The following is a 16,292-nucleotide window of genomic DNA, read 5'->3' as shown; positions in this document are numbered from 1 at the left end:
TAAGGGAGGTTAATTCCATCTGGTGAATCTGCGAAGTCAGCTGTACAGTACATACTGTAAAAAATACTGGACCATGAGCAGTTTAAACAGCACTGAAAGAAACAGGTGATAGAAATTCCTGGGATTAGAAAATCACCTCATTTTGCAATTAAATAGAAGCCTTGAGTCTGTGTTTAGGATTATCAATATACTTCTTGTGTTTCAATCCATGTTTGTTTATTCTTCGTGAATGCATTGCAGTTTCTAAATTGAAAAAAGGGCAAAGCAGGTCGGGTGACATGGGGCCACAGTGGTTAACATTGCTGGCTCACAGCTCTGGGGCCTTGGGTCCCCTTTTCTAACCATACATCCATTTTCTAACAGCTTTATCCAGTTCAGGGTGGCAGGGGAGCCAGATCCTGTCCCAGCACTCAAGTAACGGGAGCAAGGCAGGATACACCCTGGACAGGAGGTCAGTCCATCACAGGGCACACACAGACATGCACACACTCACGCCAGGGACAATTTTCCCAGAAGCCAGTTAACCTACCAGAATGTCTGTGGACTATGGGACGAAGCCAGAGCACTCAGAGAAAATCCATGCAAACACAGAGAGACCCCACACAGTGAGCAATCCAGAAATTGAACCCAGGGCCCCAAAACAACGAGGCAGCAATGCCAACCACTGGGGCACCAGGCTGCCCCCGATATTGATACTCTTTATTATCATTTAAAGAAAGAGAAGCTGGCTTGTCCTTCCGTGTAGTAGCTCAGGACTATATCAATAAAATTGGGGAGAAAAATAATGACATCCACTAAATTCAAGTCACCTCAGCTTCAGGGCCGTATAACATTTGGGGGCAAAGGAAAAAACCTAATCATGTGATGTTCAGGAAGTCCAAGAAAATTGTTAGGATCATCATTTTTTATCTCTCCGTCTGGGTTGGCAATAATTGCACGAAGCTTTCAGTACGATTGGTTCATACATTTACAGTATGTCTAAGGGTTACTTCTGGTTTTCATTGCAGTTCTAAGCTAACGAAATAATTATATTTTGGCTTCACAACTGCTTTTCAAAAGTGCCTGTAAAACCCAGAATACCGCTGCATACAGAGGGGCTGCGACAGAAATTTATCCAACCCCGCGCGTAGTCGTATAGACGTAATTTTCACCTCTGATCACAAGATGGCGTACTTCCAACTCGTATCGGTTTGGAACACGGACAGCACCGTGAAGTTGCTTTGAAATGCAGCCTGCCACAATTAAAAAAAAAAAAACACGCGTTTGACAAAGACTGCGAGACTTGCAAGTGAGATTTTTATTAGGTGCTTCAGTATGAAGATAAAAAAATGTCTGAGTATGAGACACCACGGGCGTGTTTGAAAATGCTCTTCTGAAACAGTAGAAAACTCACTGAAAGACAGCCTCCTATGGCTTTAATTGCACAACACGTTTAAAGGTGTTCTTGGAGATAGGGAACCAATTAACCAATAGCAGCTGACATGAATCTCCAAAGAGATTCTGGTACAATAGCTGTGAGCTGCCTCTAACTGCATCTCTGCAGTGTTCCAGAGCAGATGGGGTTCAATGGGGTTAAGGTCCGGGGGCGTTAGACTCTTGGCAATGTTTGAAGTGACATGCTCCACCAGGTCTGTGGAACATGCAGTCATGCCATTTATGATGCAAGTTACATTAACCATTTTTTTACCCATAGCACAGCACACTAAGGGAAAAGGTCTGGTCTGCTACTACTTCACAATCCTCAGGAACTATTGGATAGATCATGAGCTGGGGGCATTCCCACTGCTTAACACTGGAGCTGTCACTCCTATAGCACATCCCATTACTTAATTTTGTGGTAGTGAAGCATACTTCCAGTTCAGACTTACAAGCAGACACATTTGTAACATAGCTCTGGGCTACATCAGACCTTTAAACAACAGGGGACTGAGATTTTAAAAGCCCCAGTGCTCTGTTTTGTACATCTTAAATCTGCATCTTTAATCTGAGTTTTGGCACTATTTTAGCACTTGTAAGAAAATACAGTAATTTCCTCATAAATGTAAAAAATGTCAGATGAGGGTAAAAGTGTTTGGGACTGAACTTACGCTTTAAAGCTTTCTACCAGTTTTAAATGGGACTGAGACTTGAGGCTTGAGACTTGAGACAGGCCAAAGAAGGTGTCAGAAGTTATCTCCTGCTTCTCAAGTTCATAAAGCATTGCCGGTCACTTAGAAGGTCTTTTCTCTCAGCTAGGCTTGCTTAATATTTTGGCCAGTGAGCTGATCAAATGTGTATGTACAGTACTCTGATGTGCTCTGACCCCAAGCTTCTCTCCCTGTCTGTGTGTCTGTGTCTCAGGGAGAGCAAGTTTGGGTATGTGAAAAAGGCACATTCCTAATACAAGAAATTGTATATGGCCAATAAAGTGATCTTATCTTACTCAAAATCACACGAGCTTGTTACAAGGATGCAACCTCAATGCGACTCTCAGTCTCAGGCTAGGCTTCTGGCATGGTGGAATTCACCACTGTAAAAGAGGCACAGTGTGACTTAGGGCTGGGAGCCCGCCTGATAAATGGCAGCCATGTTCTGGTTGATGACAAACTGCACACATTTTATATATAAGGACACTGATACCATATTGTGTATTTCAACATAAAGGCAAGTTGTAAAATTCTCATTTACTCTGCAGCATTACTATGGCAAGATCTGAGGCACAGACGGATATGGCTTGGCATGATAATGATAATAATTATAATTTATAAGAAAGTACAAATAAATGCATACTTTTCTGCCTTCTGGTGATGGGGTGGTGTGGTAGGTAGGTCCACTGCCTTACAGGTTTTACCTCCTGGGTTCAAATCTGGGTTATTTTCCTTGCAAAGGTTACATGTTATCTTCATATTTACATAGGATTTTGCAGGATGCTCTGATTTCCTTCCACATTCCAAAGATATATTGACAAGGTATGCAAATACCAAAAACTGGCATCCTGCCTGTGCCTGTGCCCCGTATTCCTAGGATAGGCTCCAGGTTGTCCTGCCCCTCGCCATAAAGAACTGCTTTATCACATAAACATATCACAGTGAGTGACTGCTTTGTTCCTGATGTGAGATTGGGAAATACTGCAAGCCCTGGAACATTTTCAATCAATCAATGATGGATGATCAAGTGGATGACAAAAAGAGCCCAGTCAAAAATGCCATCCCCATTTATGACCATTTTTTTCCCCAGTGATGTTGAATCATTTGAAAACAGTTCAGGTGCAGTTAAAAAAGTCATCAGCGTACCCCAAAAAAATATGGCCTTGCAAAACGTGTCACAAAACAGCAACCAATCCAAGGTTTCATTGCACAGAAAAGTAGATGGACTTTCATTTTTGCATGTCATACATACTGTAAGTTTCACAGTGATCACAAGTTTACTTTTGCATGACCAGTGCCACATCATTTTGACACATAGAATGCGGAACTGCTAGGTCACACGCCATTCTAAAGCTCATTTTATCTCATGCAGCAGTACATTCTGACCTTAAAACCACTGTTGGGGCCTCCACTTGGGGCAAATACATTTGTAATCTAAACCATTAATGGGCAGAAGCAAGTAAAGAACAACATTACCAGAAATGACCCCTTTTATTGATTTTTTTTTTCAAAAACAGCATCTCCTGCTGAATAAAGGCATTTGACTTTATCATTTCTTGTGTACCAAAAATAAAACAAATAAACAGACTTCAGCGTGAAACTGCAGAATTTGTTGGGGAAAAAAGTATCATTACTTTTTTTTTCTCGGCAAAACGTGCAGAATTACAGCCACGTTTCGACTGTTCAAAAGATCTGGCTGGGAATTCTTCTGGGTTTCAGCATAAATGAATTGTCCACATGCTGCAACCTCCTGCATGAAATAGATAACAGACATCTCTAAAATACAAAGCTAAGAATACTTTTCTTCTTAGCAGAACTTTTTTTTTCCCATGCATATTATACATGAATTCTATTCTGCAAATAACTGGTTACTTAACAAAATAAGTGTTAAGTAACCACCAAATGACCTCTTCTTGACCTTTTAGAAGTATGTTATGGCAAAGGTGTAGGTACTCCACAATGGAGTTGAAATGATGGCAGCTTTAAGGTGATATACATAAGAGGATAATGAAAGTGTCAGATTCTCAAAATGAACAAATTGCAGATCAGAACTGACAAATAGACTGTTAACTAAACATCACGCTGCCAAAATAATAAAAAAAACTCAGTCACATGCATAAAACCAAATGCTGTCCATTTTTTTCTCAGGAATACGGTCAAAACAGGATGATTGCATGATTTTAGCAGACAAACAGATGAACTAGAGTTGAGGGCATTCAGAAAGTCATCTGTATCTTTGTAGCAATAGGTTTCTGGAAACAGCAGGCTCAGAACTCCCTCATCAGCCAGACTGTGTGTTGGAGAACTGGAGCACTCTAGTGTGGCATTGTCCACTCATGTATTTAGTGTACCAGATATTGTTTATTAAAGCCTATTTCTTAATTTCTTAGCCTCTTCCATGTTTACTGAATATCCATTCATCCAGGGTAGAGATAGTTAAGATGAGCTGGTGAATTAAGTGTCTCAAGATACTGAATGTCAATTCTATGTCCGCAACTGTATTGTTATGTGTTTATCCCACAGATGGACTGCGTATTTAGATACTAACAAATCTTATTGGCAGGATAGCAGGAATTTTCTTTACAATGAGTTCTGGTAAATGAATAATCACGAGTTTAAGATACTGCAGGATCAGCTCATTTTTTAAAACCTTCAAAACTAAACACTACCAGAGACCTGAACAGTAGCAGCTGCCCTTGTGAGTACTTCCAGATCTCCTCCCTTTCATCATGGGGTCCAGTGTGAGGATCTACAAGGTGTCCACAAAGTCATCGCACCCCATGTTTCTTTGGCAGCAGTACAGTGTTGAAAACTTCATTTTGAAGTCCAAAGGTTATGATGGGCTGTCCTTTTTAATAGTAAGAAATGATCTGTTCCTTCATTGTTCTCGGCCTCTAAGGGACAGACTGAGAAGAATGAGGAAAGGGCATTTTGTGCCTGCGCACTTGTCATTTTGTGGCCACATTACAACCACTTTCTTCACAAAGGAGCCTCAGGTAGAAACAGAACTGTGTTGACACCCTGTTCATTACAGGACCGTCAAATAGAACTTTCCAGAACCATGGCGCGATCTCTGGATTTACAGAAAAAGATCCTGCTGGCACTCATCCATAGTTTAAAGCAGGTAAACAAAAGAATAAAGTTATGTGACAGATAGTTATACACCTCAGCCTTAATTTTGCACCCTTTTTTCTTTACTGAAGCAGTCTAGGGCACACCACAACAGCTGCAACACAACCCCTTCTACCAACAGAGGTTCAGCACCTTGAGTTTTCAGCAAATCTGCTTGAGCATAATTTATATTGGCAGACATACAAATACATACATATAAATATAAATATTTTAAAAAAACAACAGCTTCCAACCCTGTCATTGCACTTCAGAATAAATACAAAGGAACACATTACAGGTACGCGAAAATGACTTTGGAACGTCATTGAGAAAATGCAGGCAAATAACACCCTCTGCTGGTCACCTCCTCCCTGACCATTTTGGTCTCCCCTCTGTCGCTCTTGCTCAGCGTGTCTGTGGTTGTTCAATTTTCCAGGGTTTGCGGACGACTTCTTCAGCGCAGCTTCACTCACAAAGATGGCCGAGGGATGAAAAAATAAAGCAAACCCATGTTCGGAAGTGTATCTCCAGCGACGTGCTCCTCTTTCGCTGTTTGCTCTGTCCCTATTGTACTCACAGAACAAAAGATTGAAAAAAAAACCCCACACAGACAAAAGTTACAAATGGCTTCCAAAGATGAGCTGGAATTGTCTTATAGTCTCCATCAGCTGGCCAGGGGAGCTGTGACAGAGGTGTCAGAACCAGTACAGTTCTTTGGCTTTCTTGTGGTGTTGCAGCCCTGAATCGCAATATTAAATGAGAGAAAGGCAACAGGTTAGACCAGTCACAGCTAAAGTGACATCCTACCATCCATATTCAGTAATTCGACATCAGTGCCTCACAGAAACACATTTCCAAGTCTTGTTTATTTTGTCCGTGCGTGACTTCAGTCTGTCCTCCATATTTACAGCCCTTTGAGGTTTGTTTTCTAAAACTCCACGTGGTTACGTTTGTACAATGTACTTTTGTTTAAAAGCATGCCGTCTTTTTTTTTCAAGCCTGGGCAATGGGAAGGCAGCACTTGTGTGGAAACGTCCCCTTACTGACACTCCGTAAAGGGAAATGGGTCTCTGTGCAAACTAGCCTCCATGCAAGCAGAATGTCCATTTGAAACCTCTTCTCTGTTCTTGTGTTTTACATTGTTGCTTAAACTCTCAGTAAAACCTGAGGACCTGAATATACAGTATGATTCACATCAGTATGTTTATATGTATGAAATACTGTGATTTGTTTCAATTGATCCTTGTTATTTTAATTAACTTAACGCCATTTACTCTGCAGCATCATCTGTGGCATGATCTGAGGCACAGAAGGATATGGCTTGGCATGATAATTATAATTTATAAGAAAGTATACATAAATGTGCATTGGTGCTTTAATTATCATCATAAGAGAGCACCTAATACACACTACTGTATACATTGTAGTACATTATGCTACAGTATAGAGGTGGACTTGGCAACAGGTGAATTTGGCTATTTGTGATGCTTCTTCTGCACTGAACCTTCACAAATTTGAGACCCTAATGTACTCATAAGCTGATACTGTTCTGAGTTTCACAATAATTTGCATCAAGATGCTTCGAACACCCTGGGTCCAGTTCCGGACCTGGAGTGCTAGCTGTGTGGAGTTTGCATGTTTGCTCCGTGTTTGCATGTGTTTCCTCAGGGTGCTCTGCTTTCCTGCCACGCTGGTAGGTCAATTGGTCCTGGTGTGAGTATGTCTGTGTCTGTGCCTGTGTGAGCCCTGCGATGGACTGGCGTCCCATCCAGGGTGTACCCCGCCTTGTGCCTATTGCATGCTGGGACAGGCTCCAGCTCCCCCCTGACCCTGAGTGGGATGAAGCAGTCAGAAACACAGGCTGCAGGCCCCCTACCTGTGTCAATGTTGAGTGTCAGGGTCTGGGTGACGTCGCTGGCGGGGATCAGGCCCGGCCAGGCGGGGGTGGCGTCTAGTTTGGTGACATCGTAGTGGCCGGGCAGCGGGGGCAGCCGGCTGGGCCGCACCGTGGGCATCAGCAGGGGGCTGTAGTGAGGCTCCAGCCCCGCGGGGGAGTAGAGTTCATGCAGCGGGCGGGGCGGGGCGTAGGCGGGGCTCTGCGGGTAGGCCCAGGACTCGGAAGGGTGCGGGGGAGGCAGGCCAGGGTGCAGGGCAGGGGAATAAGGGTCTATGGAATATGCTGCTCCATCGGAGTGTCCTCGGTTCGACGGGGAAGGGTAGCTACTGTCCCAGAAGGAGGGAGGGAAGCTTCGTCTGCTGCTCGGGGAAGCAGAATCTGTGGAGAAGCAGCACATGGAGTGATGAGCCTCAGTATGAAGAGGAGACAAGGATATGAATATTGGCACCCTGTAGTATTGTCCACTCACATATTTAGTGTACGGAATGTTGTTTTATTAAACCCTACTTCTTTCTTAGCCATACCTCTTCCATGTTTACTGAATATTCATTCCTCCAGGCTAGAGGTCGTTAGGATTTACTGGTGAATGAAGTGTTTCAAGATACTGAATGTCACCTCAGTACGCATTGTGTTTCCTGCTCGATCTCTGTACCAGTGGGCGTGAACGCAAGACTTAATCAGGTTGAATTCTCGTCAGGGTCACTGCAAGGCTGCGGTGTCTGCATCCAAGCTGCTTAATTTGGAAAACAAACTGTTGGAAAGTAGGGGATGAATAAGCTACAGGATTTGATTTAGAACAATAGATGACCAGGGATTCATGCACACGTCACCAGAGACAAATGGCCATTTAAAGCATCTGAGTGCATGATTCTTGTGTGCATTCAACACTGATGGCACAACGTTTTCTATGTGGAGCATTTTACATGTTAAACGATACACAGATGGACCAATGCAACACTTTTATAACGTTTGCGACATGGACTCATCAACATGTTTTTTTAAACAAAACATTGATTTTTTTTCTTAGTATTGCAGTGGATCGCTGAGGTCACGATTCTGATTTACTTTCACTTTTCTATTTTAAGTTGCTGACACATTCTATCGAAAACAGAAGTGTCCCATCTGACGTCCTTGTCGCTGTGTAAGCCTTACAAGCCCGTAGGGTTAAATAGTAACAGAGGAGCATTTTTGTAGTTTTTTTTTTTTGCTCTATTTTCTTTTTTCTCGTTTTCTGGAGAAGGATCGATGGGCACCGCACAAATCACTGCTGACTCGCCGGTGTATTGAAACTCCAATTGCAAAACATTCGACAGCGCGGTTTTCGCCAAAAAACAGTGCAGCGTCTTCGGTGGTGTCCGGGTGTCCAGCAAAGGTTTATTACTGTTCCACAGCAAGGGTGTGAGGGAAAGACCCTTCTGTCCGTCAGTACACAGCCTCACTACTTTGAGGAATCGGACAAGGTGCGAAATTCTCATGCGTGACTTCACCGAAGTGCTAAAACCCTTGCGTAAACTTGTAAATAAACTAAATGGCGCATCCTGAAAACGGTCGCTGGGTCACCGGTTCTCCCAGCCTATATAAGGAAGCAGAAGCGGTATTTAACCTGAGAAACAGCCGCTCTAAATCACTTCTGTGGCGACATCTTGCCTTCCCGTGTCAATGCCGTGCACTGACAGCGCAGGCCTCCCACCTGTTGTTTTCACTGGACCGTCTGCCCCTACTAGAATGTCAGGAGTCGGTTTATTTTTTAGCTGTTACTTTTATATTTAGAATTCCACTGGAAAAAGACACCGGGATAAAGTCCTGATCAAACAGCCCTAGATAAGTCACCAGTCGGTATTGTACAGGCGGTCTTTGAACGCGATACGCTTTAACGTTCTACATTACAGCGTAAAGACGCACACATTCCGTTTATACATAGTATCTGTAACAAGGCGCTGCGTCTTCTGTGAAGTTGTCTTAAATGTAGGCTATAGGAAGTATACGCGTCTACTATTAGTAAGTGTACAAGAGTTTTCACTTACTACGAAGGGCTCAAAGGGCACTGTCAGATTTACATTTTTTTTTGTAGGTTAGTTGTTTATTGCTGATGGACTTTTAAGCAGAGATTCCTAGACGTGTTGAAGGCAGATTACACCACCAGCCGACAAGAGCGCCGGCGACGGCCTCATAGCAGAAGTGTCACGGGGGATATGAAGCTTGCACAGTATATATCCTCACCCCACACAGGAGGGATGGTATTAACTTTACGAATTTGTAGGAACTACGACATTTACAAAGCAATAAATTAGGATATTGTGAATTCTGTTTTGCGGGACTCTTCTTGAGAATATATATTTTTCCTTCTATTTTTCTGCTGGTTTCTTGAGAGGGACCGGTGATCTCCAAAAGGCTAAAAACTGTGACAAAGGTCACCATCCACTACAAAAAAATGTCGCCTTTTCTCAAGGTTAAGAGAAGCAATGGGACAATGGCCCGTATTCACAAAACGTTTTCTATAAATTCAGTGTGATCATCATTTCCCCCCCGAGAGCTGTAAACGTCCATACAGTATAAGCCATAAACTAAAGACTAGGTTATTCACACGCATTAGCTGTAAAAGAAACAGTATGCGCTGTGACTTGTTGAATGTTTAATTTGTCTTGCATTCCTTCAAGAAAAATGTGTCTGACAGCGAATTTAAGCTGAACCCTTTAAGAGCATAAAGAAGTCACACTATTGTGGGAGAGACCCGATTTCTTCAGGATCCGTCTCCGGTGTTGGCGCCGCGATCTCACCTGATCCCAGCTCCGCGACACGTTTCTTGCCGTCTCCTTCCATGTAGGAGCTCAGCGCTCGGGAAAAGTGCTCGTCCACCACGCTGCTTATGTCGCCCTGGTAGTAGGTGAAGAGGACGCAGCGGGAGCTCAGGTACTTGGCCTCGGGGGCCTCCTGCTTGTCCTTTTCCCCGCCTTCACCGGAGCCCGGGAAAGAGGCCGCGCCAGTCCCGAGAACACTGTCCACCCGTTTCTGCATCCTTCCACCTCCCCCGAAAACCTTACCGCAGGGGGAAAAAAACAGGAAAAAAGCGCTTTAAAAAAGGGTCCGTAATGCCTTTTCCTTTATTAACCTTCAAATCCTCCCCTTTTCGTAGCCCCCATCATGACCCCACTTAGGTCAGGTGAAGACCGCGGGAGCTCAGCCTTCCCTCCCGAACTCCAGTGACCCAGGGAAGAGAGCAAGAGTGGAAGTTCGTAAGCAATCACAGAGGGCACCGGGTATCTCCTGTTCTCCTAGCCTACACCTGAAATTGGAAAAGTTAGCTGGGATTTAACCACTAAACCGTCTGACTGAGGAGGAGATACCACTGAAGATCAAATTAAAATGAGGGATTTTAGTTGCCCAGATACCTGACAAGGCAATTGCGGTTTTATCTAGATATTTACTATGGGGGAATGCAATCAACGGAAGAGTCCGTTCTTTTTTGATGTTGTATAGCACCTTTTTTATGGTGATCACAGTTCAGAAAATTAAAAACAGACTTGACCGTTCAAAACAAGGATCCACGCACGCCAGGATCCACTTTCATTCCTGAAGACAAACCCTCCACTTAACACACGGAACAGCTTTGTTGATACAGCTAAGCCGAGTTTAAGACATCAGATAAAAATAATTACTGCCCGCAACTGTAGATAAAAACGTACAATAATTATGAATATACAGAAACACGAGAATTAGCAAAATAAGAAAATGTGCTTTAACTGCTCTTTAGACACATGAAAATACATTTAGTTGCGCTTAAAAAGCAAAAGCAAACAAACAGCCTTCATAAATTATGGGCTATCACCCAAGCAATCACCCCGTAGATAGCTAAAAATAAACCCAGTTCCTAAAGAGCAAACTAAAACGCGCTTATCTTTTCTTTTACAAAACGATTAATTATGCAAAGCACGGAGGAAAACCATCACCACCCATTTTGAAAGTGCGCTTGTTCTAGTGGTGTTCTAAATGAAAGCCAGTCACTTCGAGAGGACAAGCAGTTCTTACCTGCAGGCTGTTGACGCTGAAAGAAGAGGCTGAGGTATAAGGTGCGCAAGATCCATGGGCTGGGTACATAACCTCTGCGCAACTCATGATCCTTTTACAGTCTCCAGCGGAAAGCTCTGTGGGACGGAATGGCTGGACTCACCCGTGGAAAGCGCCCTTTTAGAACCGCCGGACATTCCGCCGGCCGGCAGAAGAAGCTGGATGTCGTTTACAGCAAAGTAGTATTGCTGTATATCACGAGCCCTCCGCAACGACAGCTGCGCGCCTGCACTAGTCCGCCCGGTGGAAGAGAACACGTTTTCCCTACAGCTCGACTCCTCCCCTCTCTTCTCACTCAAGAGACCCTAAACTCAAACCCAGTGTGCTCCTCGCTTGTCATTCGGCGGCGAAGTATTAAGTCGTGGTGGTCCTTAAACGTTTCCGGCCGATTCCACCTTTTTAGGACACGCTCGTAGGCTCAAGAAAACTTTTTTTTTTCTCTCTTCCAGGCGTGAAGTTAAGAACATTAAATTTGCTCCCCTTATTTATCTAAAAAAAAAACAACAGAAAAAAACAAAAGAAAAACTGAAGGTCTAAATAAGCCCATCTATTAACATTTTCTAGAGCGTCTAGGAGCGATGCGGTTGTATTTAGGGGAAGGAAGGGCAATAAGTGGTCTTATCCAGGCGTTTTGTAACATAAAACCAACTGCAAACAAAAGGAGGCTATGTGGCCTATCCCAAACTATCCTGTCCTAGCTAGTCCATTTGGTAGTTCAAGAGAAATAACACCATCTAAGAATCAGGTGCTTTGCGAATGTTTGATGATTTAAGTACAGTACGTTTTGGTTTATCCCGCTTGGTTATGAAGTAGCCTCTTAGCCGTAGGATCAGGAGGCTCAACCCCCCCAAAAGAAACAAGTAAACCCCCAAACCAGCCATGCAGAAACAGGGGCGTAAGGAACAGTATGGAAACACTGATATCACAATAACAAGAGAAGACAGACTTTAAAACCTGCTAACTGAACCACAGATAGCACGCCAGACAGACCTGGATCTGAGGAGATGGCATCAGGAATAGGAAAGAACTCAGGGTCGCTCAAACCCCAAAAGGAACAAGGGAACCCCCAAACCACCAATGTGGAAAGAGCAAGAAGGAACATGCGTGGTGAAGGAGAAGGCAGACATCACAAGTCAGGATGCCCACTGACTGAACCAGTGGCAGGACTCCAGACATAAATGCGAAAATATCTGAGGAGTGTGCAAGAGCTGCAGTATATAGAGTGAAAATTGGTAATATAAAACAGTTAAATGATTGGCTTAATGTCTGTCATTATCTCTCCCAAACTTCAATTTCAATAAGAAATTGCTACTCTTCAGTAAGAGGTTCAATTTCTCGAAAGACGCCAGGATATCAGTTTGACAACCTGGCTGGGTAGCTTGTTCCAGATTTCTCCATTTTAAATGCACTTTGCTGTAGTATCCAGGTGTGTTTTCAGTTTGTGTTTCACTGTTGATTCTAAAGAAGTCAATTTTTTTACTCTTGTCAATACCTTTGAGGGTTTTGAATACTTCAGTCAGACCTCTCATAATCCTCTGTGTGGAGAGTCTTGACTTCCTTCAGCCTTCCAGTGCAGGGCGTTCCTCTCAGCCTAGAGGCCAGGGAGTTGTGGGCAAACCGCTGTTTGAACTCACGGTTAATTCTCCTGGAACCTTTACACCTACTCCTTGACTAAATATATCGAAAAGATATCATTTATACAATGTTTCTTTAAGTAAAGTAGTGAAGAGTGTTGTTTCTGCTAAAGAATGCAAATACTTCCATATGGACTTAAGTCCCCCTGAATATATGCAGTACATCAGAAGAATATATTTGTACTGAATTTATGCAGAATTCTGTCAAAGACCAGACTCATTAGTTTACTCACTAATTTCAATTTACAAGGACTCTTACTCCTATTCAATGGACACCTGCTAGCTCTAGGATTGTAATTTGAAATGAACGGATTGGCTGAAATGTTGACTAATTCCTGTCTTAGATTCATAAGGTGACGTGGGATGTCTCTCAAGTTGATTTGGTTAATAGCTTTTGGCCCAGAAGGAGACAAGGGTATCGCATGAAAGTGCTGTAATGTAAATGACGATTAGCAGCATTGCAATGTCAATTAGTATTCCACCCTAGCTTAGCAGCATTAGAAGGGAACAGGATACTCCATTAACATGCTGAGTTCTTCACAGCCTTTTTTTCTACTTGGAGAGAAGACAACACTCATTAGAAGACTGGCTAGTTAAATTGATGGACTTTTGGAATCATGATGGCAAATTTGTCATGTTGCAAACATTTGTACACAAAAAGAGACCTGTTTATTATATTAATGAGTTTATTTATAGACTTTATAGATACTGGACAATAAAAGTGAATTTCCTTTAACCTCAGTAAGCACACAAGATGATGTGCCTGATGATGTCTCACAAAGTATTTACAGTTTCAATCCATTTCAATTCCATCCGTTTTCTGACCTCTTCTTCTAATACAGGGAAGCAGGGGAGCTGGAGCCTACCTGCTGTGCCCACCATACCACCCTCCATTTCACTTAGAATTTTAAAATCCTTTTTCTGCAGGATTGCACTAATATCATGCCAGTACTTTAGTCATATTCAAATTAATGTGACGCAGAGATGAACACTTGCCTGTCAGCAGAATAGGGCAGCCTGCCCATGAGAATCAGGCTGACAGGACCCTGCTACGCCACTCTTCACAAGGAATGAGCCAGGGAGCTGCTGCAAGAGTGAAGATGGGGTGGAATGAGGGGTGTGAAAGGAGGTTTGAAAGCAGGTGAGATAAAGTTTGTCCTCCTCCCAAACATCTGTTTAAGAATGCCGTTTAGATGACCTGAGAAAACTCTAATGTAAAGCATTGGCCCAGGTATGAGTGCGTGTCTGTGTCTGTGTGTGTGCCTGTGATGGACTGGTGTCCGATCCAGAGTGTATCCTGCCTTGCGACTGTAGCTTGGCTCAGCTCGGTGACTGAGCTCGTTGTGCAACACAAAAAACAGTGCATAACTGAAACAAGACAGTGGTTCCTGAGTGGATGAGAATACTTTTGAATTTCAGTCAACCAGGGGTGACCTTTGCTCTGCAATTGAAACTGTAAACATCCTTCTGCTCCGGACGTGATTCTCAGTCCTGGTGCGATAGATCCACAGCCACTACTTCTTTTCCTTACGCCTGAGCTCTTGATTCAATTGTGTCTTGGTGATGTTGGCTCAGCTTGGGTCCATTCCCAAGTCTTTAGTTTTTGAGGAGTTTGGGGTTTCCACAAAACCTGCTGGGCTGTGGCTCTCCAGGACCAGGAGTGAGGATCACTGTGTCACAGTATACAGCAGTCCTGTACACAGTGTCCTCCCTGAGACTCCCCACATCTCATTTATTTTAGTGCCACTGACAAATGAGTCTCTAAAAATAGTTCTTGAATAACCTTTTTATTTTAAGGCTGGTTTTAATAGGTTTACATTAAACCTAGCGTGCATGTTACAGGACCAGGAGCAAAAATGGTGCGAAACCAAGGCTCTCGGCCGAGTTAAGAAATAAATCTTATCCTGATCCTAAATTATTAAAACTGTGCAGGAGGAGAAGCGTGAGCCACTGAATCAGACAGCAGCAGAGGGGAGTGATGCAACTCTCGCCCCCCTGGGCTGCTGCAGGAATGACAGCTGCTGACAGCCCAGCGGCAAGCTGGGTGTCTGCAGAGAGCTACAATAACACATGTTATGGCAGTTCCTGGTATTAATGACCCTGACCTGCACTTCTTCCCATGCCCATAACAGCTGTTTCCAGTCATTTGTCTTTGTGGGCCAGTCCCATATTTCATGTGGGAGTGGGGTGGGGGAGAAGGAGGGGGGTGTCACCTGACCACCGTCCCACAAAGTGACCAAACTAGGGAAGGGATGAGAGAGTCCTAGTGGAGGGCTGGAGTGCGTCTAGAAAAGACATCTGAGCGGCCAGTCAGAAGACAGGCAGGTAAAAATAAGCCTGAGCCCGTGTGAGTGCGTGTGTTGTATGTGTGTGTATCTGGGAGAAAGTGTGAGTGGACCGAAAATAAACTCAGGTTACATCATCGCCTGGATATGTCTGTCCACAGATCCCCACAAACCCCGTTGCTTCGTTTCGCAGCGCCAGGGCTCTCGCAGCCGTGTGAGAGATGCTGTAGCCAAAGGGATCTCTGAAAAATACAGGGAAACTCCTTGGCCCTTTTCCGAACTTTTGCACCTCCAGCACTGTTTGTTTACAGGTTACTTCCAGGCTATGTCCATGGTTTATTCTGCCATTTTCCCAGTCTGTGTGCTTCAGCCAGGCAAATGCAGATTGTCAATGATCCTTTCTTGCCGCCCCACCTGCTCTACTGCTCATGTGGTCCTCAAATTGAAGCCCCGATCATGCCTTTGCGAAGCCTGCCTTCACCACAACAGTGACCTCTGTCAGGCCACACACTACTGAAACACCTCCCTGGGACCGATGTCCTTTTCTTCTTGTCCTAGATCCCTATAAGTACCAACGAACAGGCCTCCTACCTTTAGATTTTGCCGTTTGAAGCTTTACTTTAATGTCCCTGGTAACCAATCTTTTCTTCGTCTCGGTTATTTACGCTATAGCTTCCCCTGTCTTGTGCCTTTGAAGAGATTCTTACAGAAAGAAAATGGCACTAGTGAGTAAGTATGTAACAAAAAGATCTACCAGCTAGACGTTTCTACTAAAGGGCTTTATAGACAAAGTTCGGCCTGTCTCTGGAAACCCTGCCAATTTTCCCAGAATGCAACAGTATAGTTGTCTGGCCTGAGCAAGGGTTAAGAACGTCAGCTGGTCATACCCAGTGTGGTTTGACTGCTGAATTCCTCTGAGGGTTCCACTGGTTTAGCTGCTGCTCTGCCAGATTAACCCTGTCCCTGCGTGAGCTCTACAGCTGTTTACAGTCCCTTTTTATGCCTCCACAGCTGTCTGGCCCCATCTCCGCAGGCCAATTTATAAACCTGTCAGGTGTCATAACAACATGCTGATTTGTGGGCAAGCAAAAAGGGAAGGGGAGCTCAAACTCAGCATGCAGATGGGGATTATCTTAGAATGAGAACCCACTTAAAAACACAATTACTGGACCTT

The 16,292-nt window shown here is 43.9% G+C and overlaps 1 protein-coding gene across 2 annotated transcripts; it reads right to left on the bottom strand.

Moving 5' to 3' along the window:
* Positions 1-3,598: 3,598 nt before the first annotated feature.
* On the bottom strand, positions 3,599-11,476 carry vgll2b (vestigial-like family member 2b). 2 transcript variants are annotated; one of them, XM_088933521.1, is made up of 4 exons: positions 11,161-11,476; positions 9,912-10,170; positions 7,114-7,512; positions 3,599-5,976 (listed from the first exon to the last, which is right to left on the bottom strand). In XM_088933521.1, the coding sequence occupies exons 1-4, from the start codon at positions 11,245-11,247 to the stop codon at positions 5,933-5,935; spliced, it is 789 nt and encodes a 262-aa protein (XP_088789647.1). In that variant the 5' UTR covers positions 11,248-11,476; the 3' UTR covers positions 3,599-5,932. The 2 variants fall into 2 exon arrangements, with proteins under 2 accessions (XP_088789647.1, XP_088789648.1); XM_088933522.1 differs by having other exon boundaries at positions 11,303-11,476.
* Between the last annotated feature and the right edge of the window lie 4,816 nt (positions 11,477-16,292).

This window comes from Atractosteus spatula, chromosome 14 (genome assembly GCF_055471065.1).
Source record: "Atractosteus spatula isolate fAtrSpa1 chromosome 14, fAtrSpa1.hap1, whole genome shotgun sequence".
In the NCBI taxonomy this organism is placed as follows: Eukaryota; Metazoa; Chordata; class Actinopteri; order Semionotiformes; family Lepisosteidae; genus Atractosteus; species Atractosteus spatula.
The sequence above is the reverse complement of the archived record's forward strand: the minus strand, read 5'-3'. Positions and strand labels throughout refer to the sequence as shown.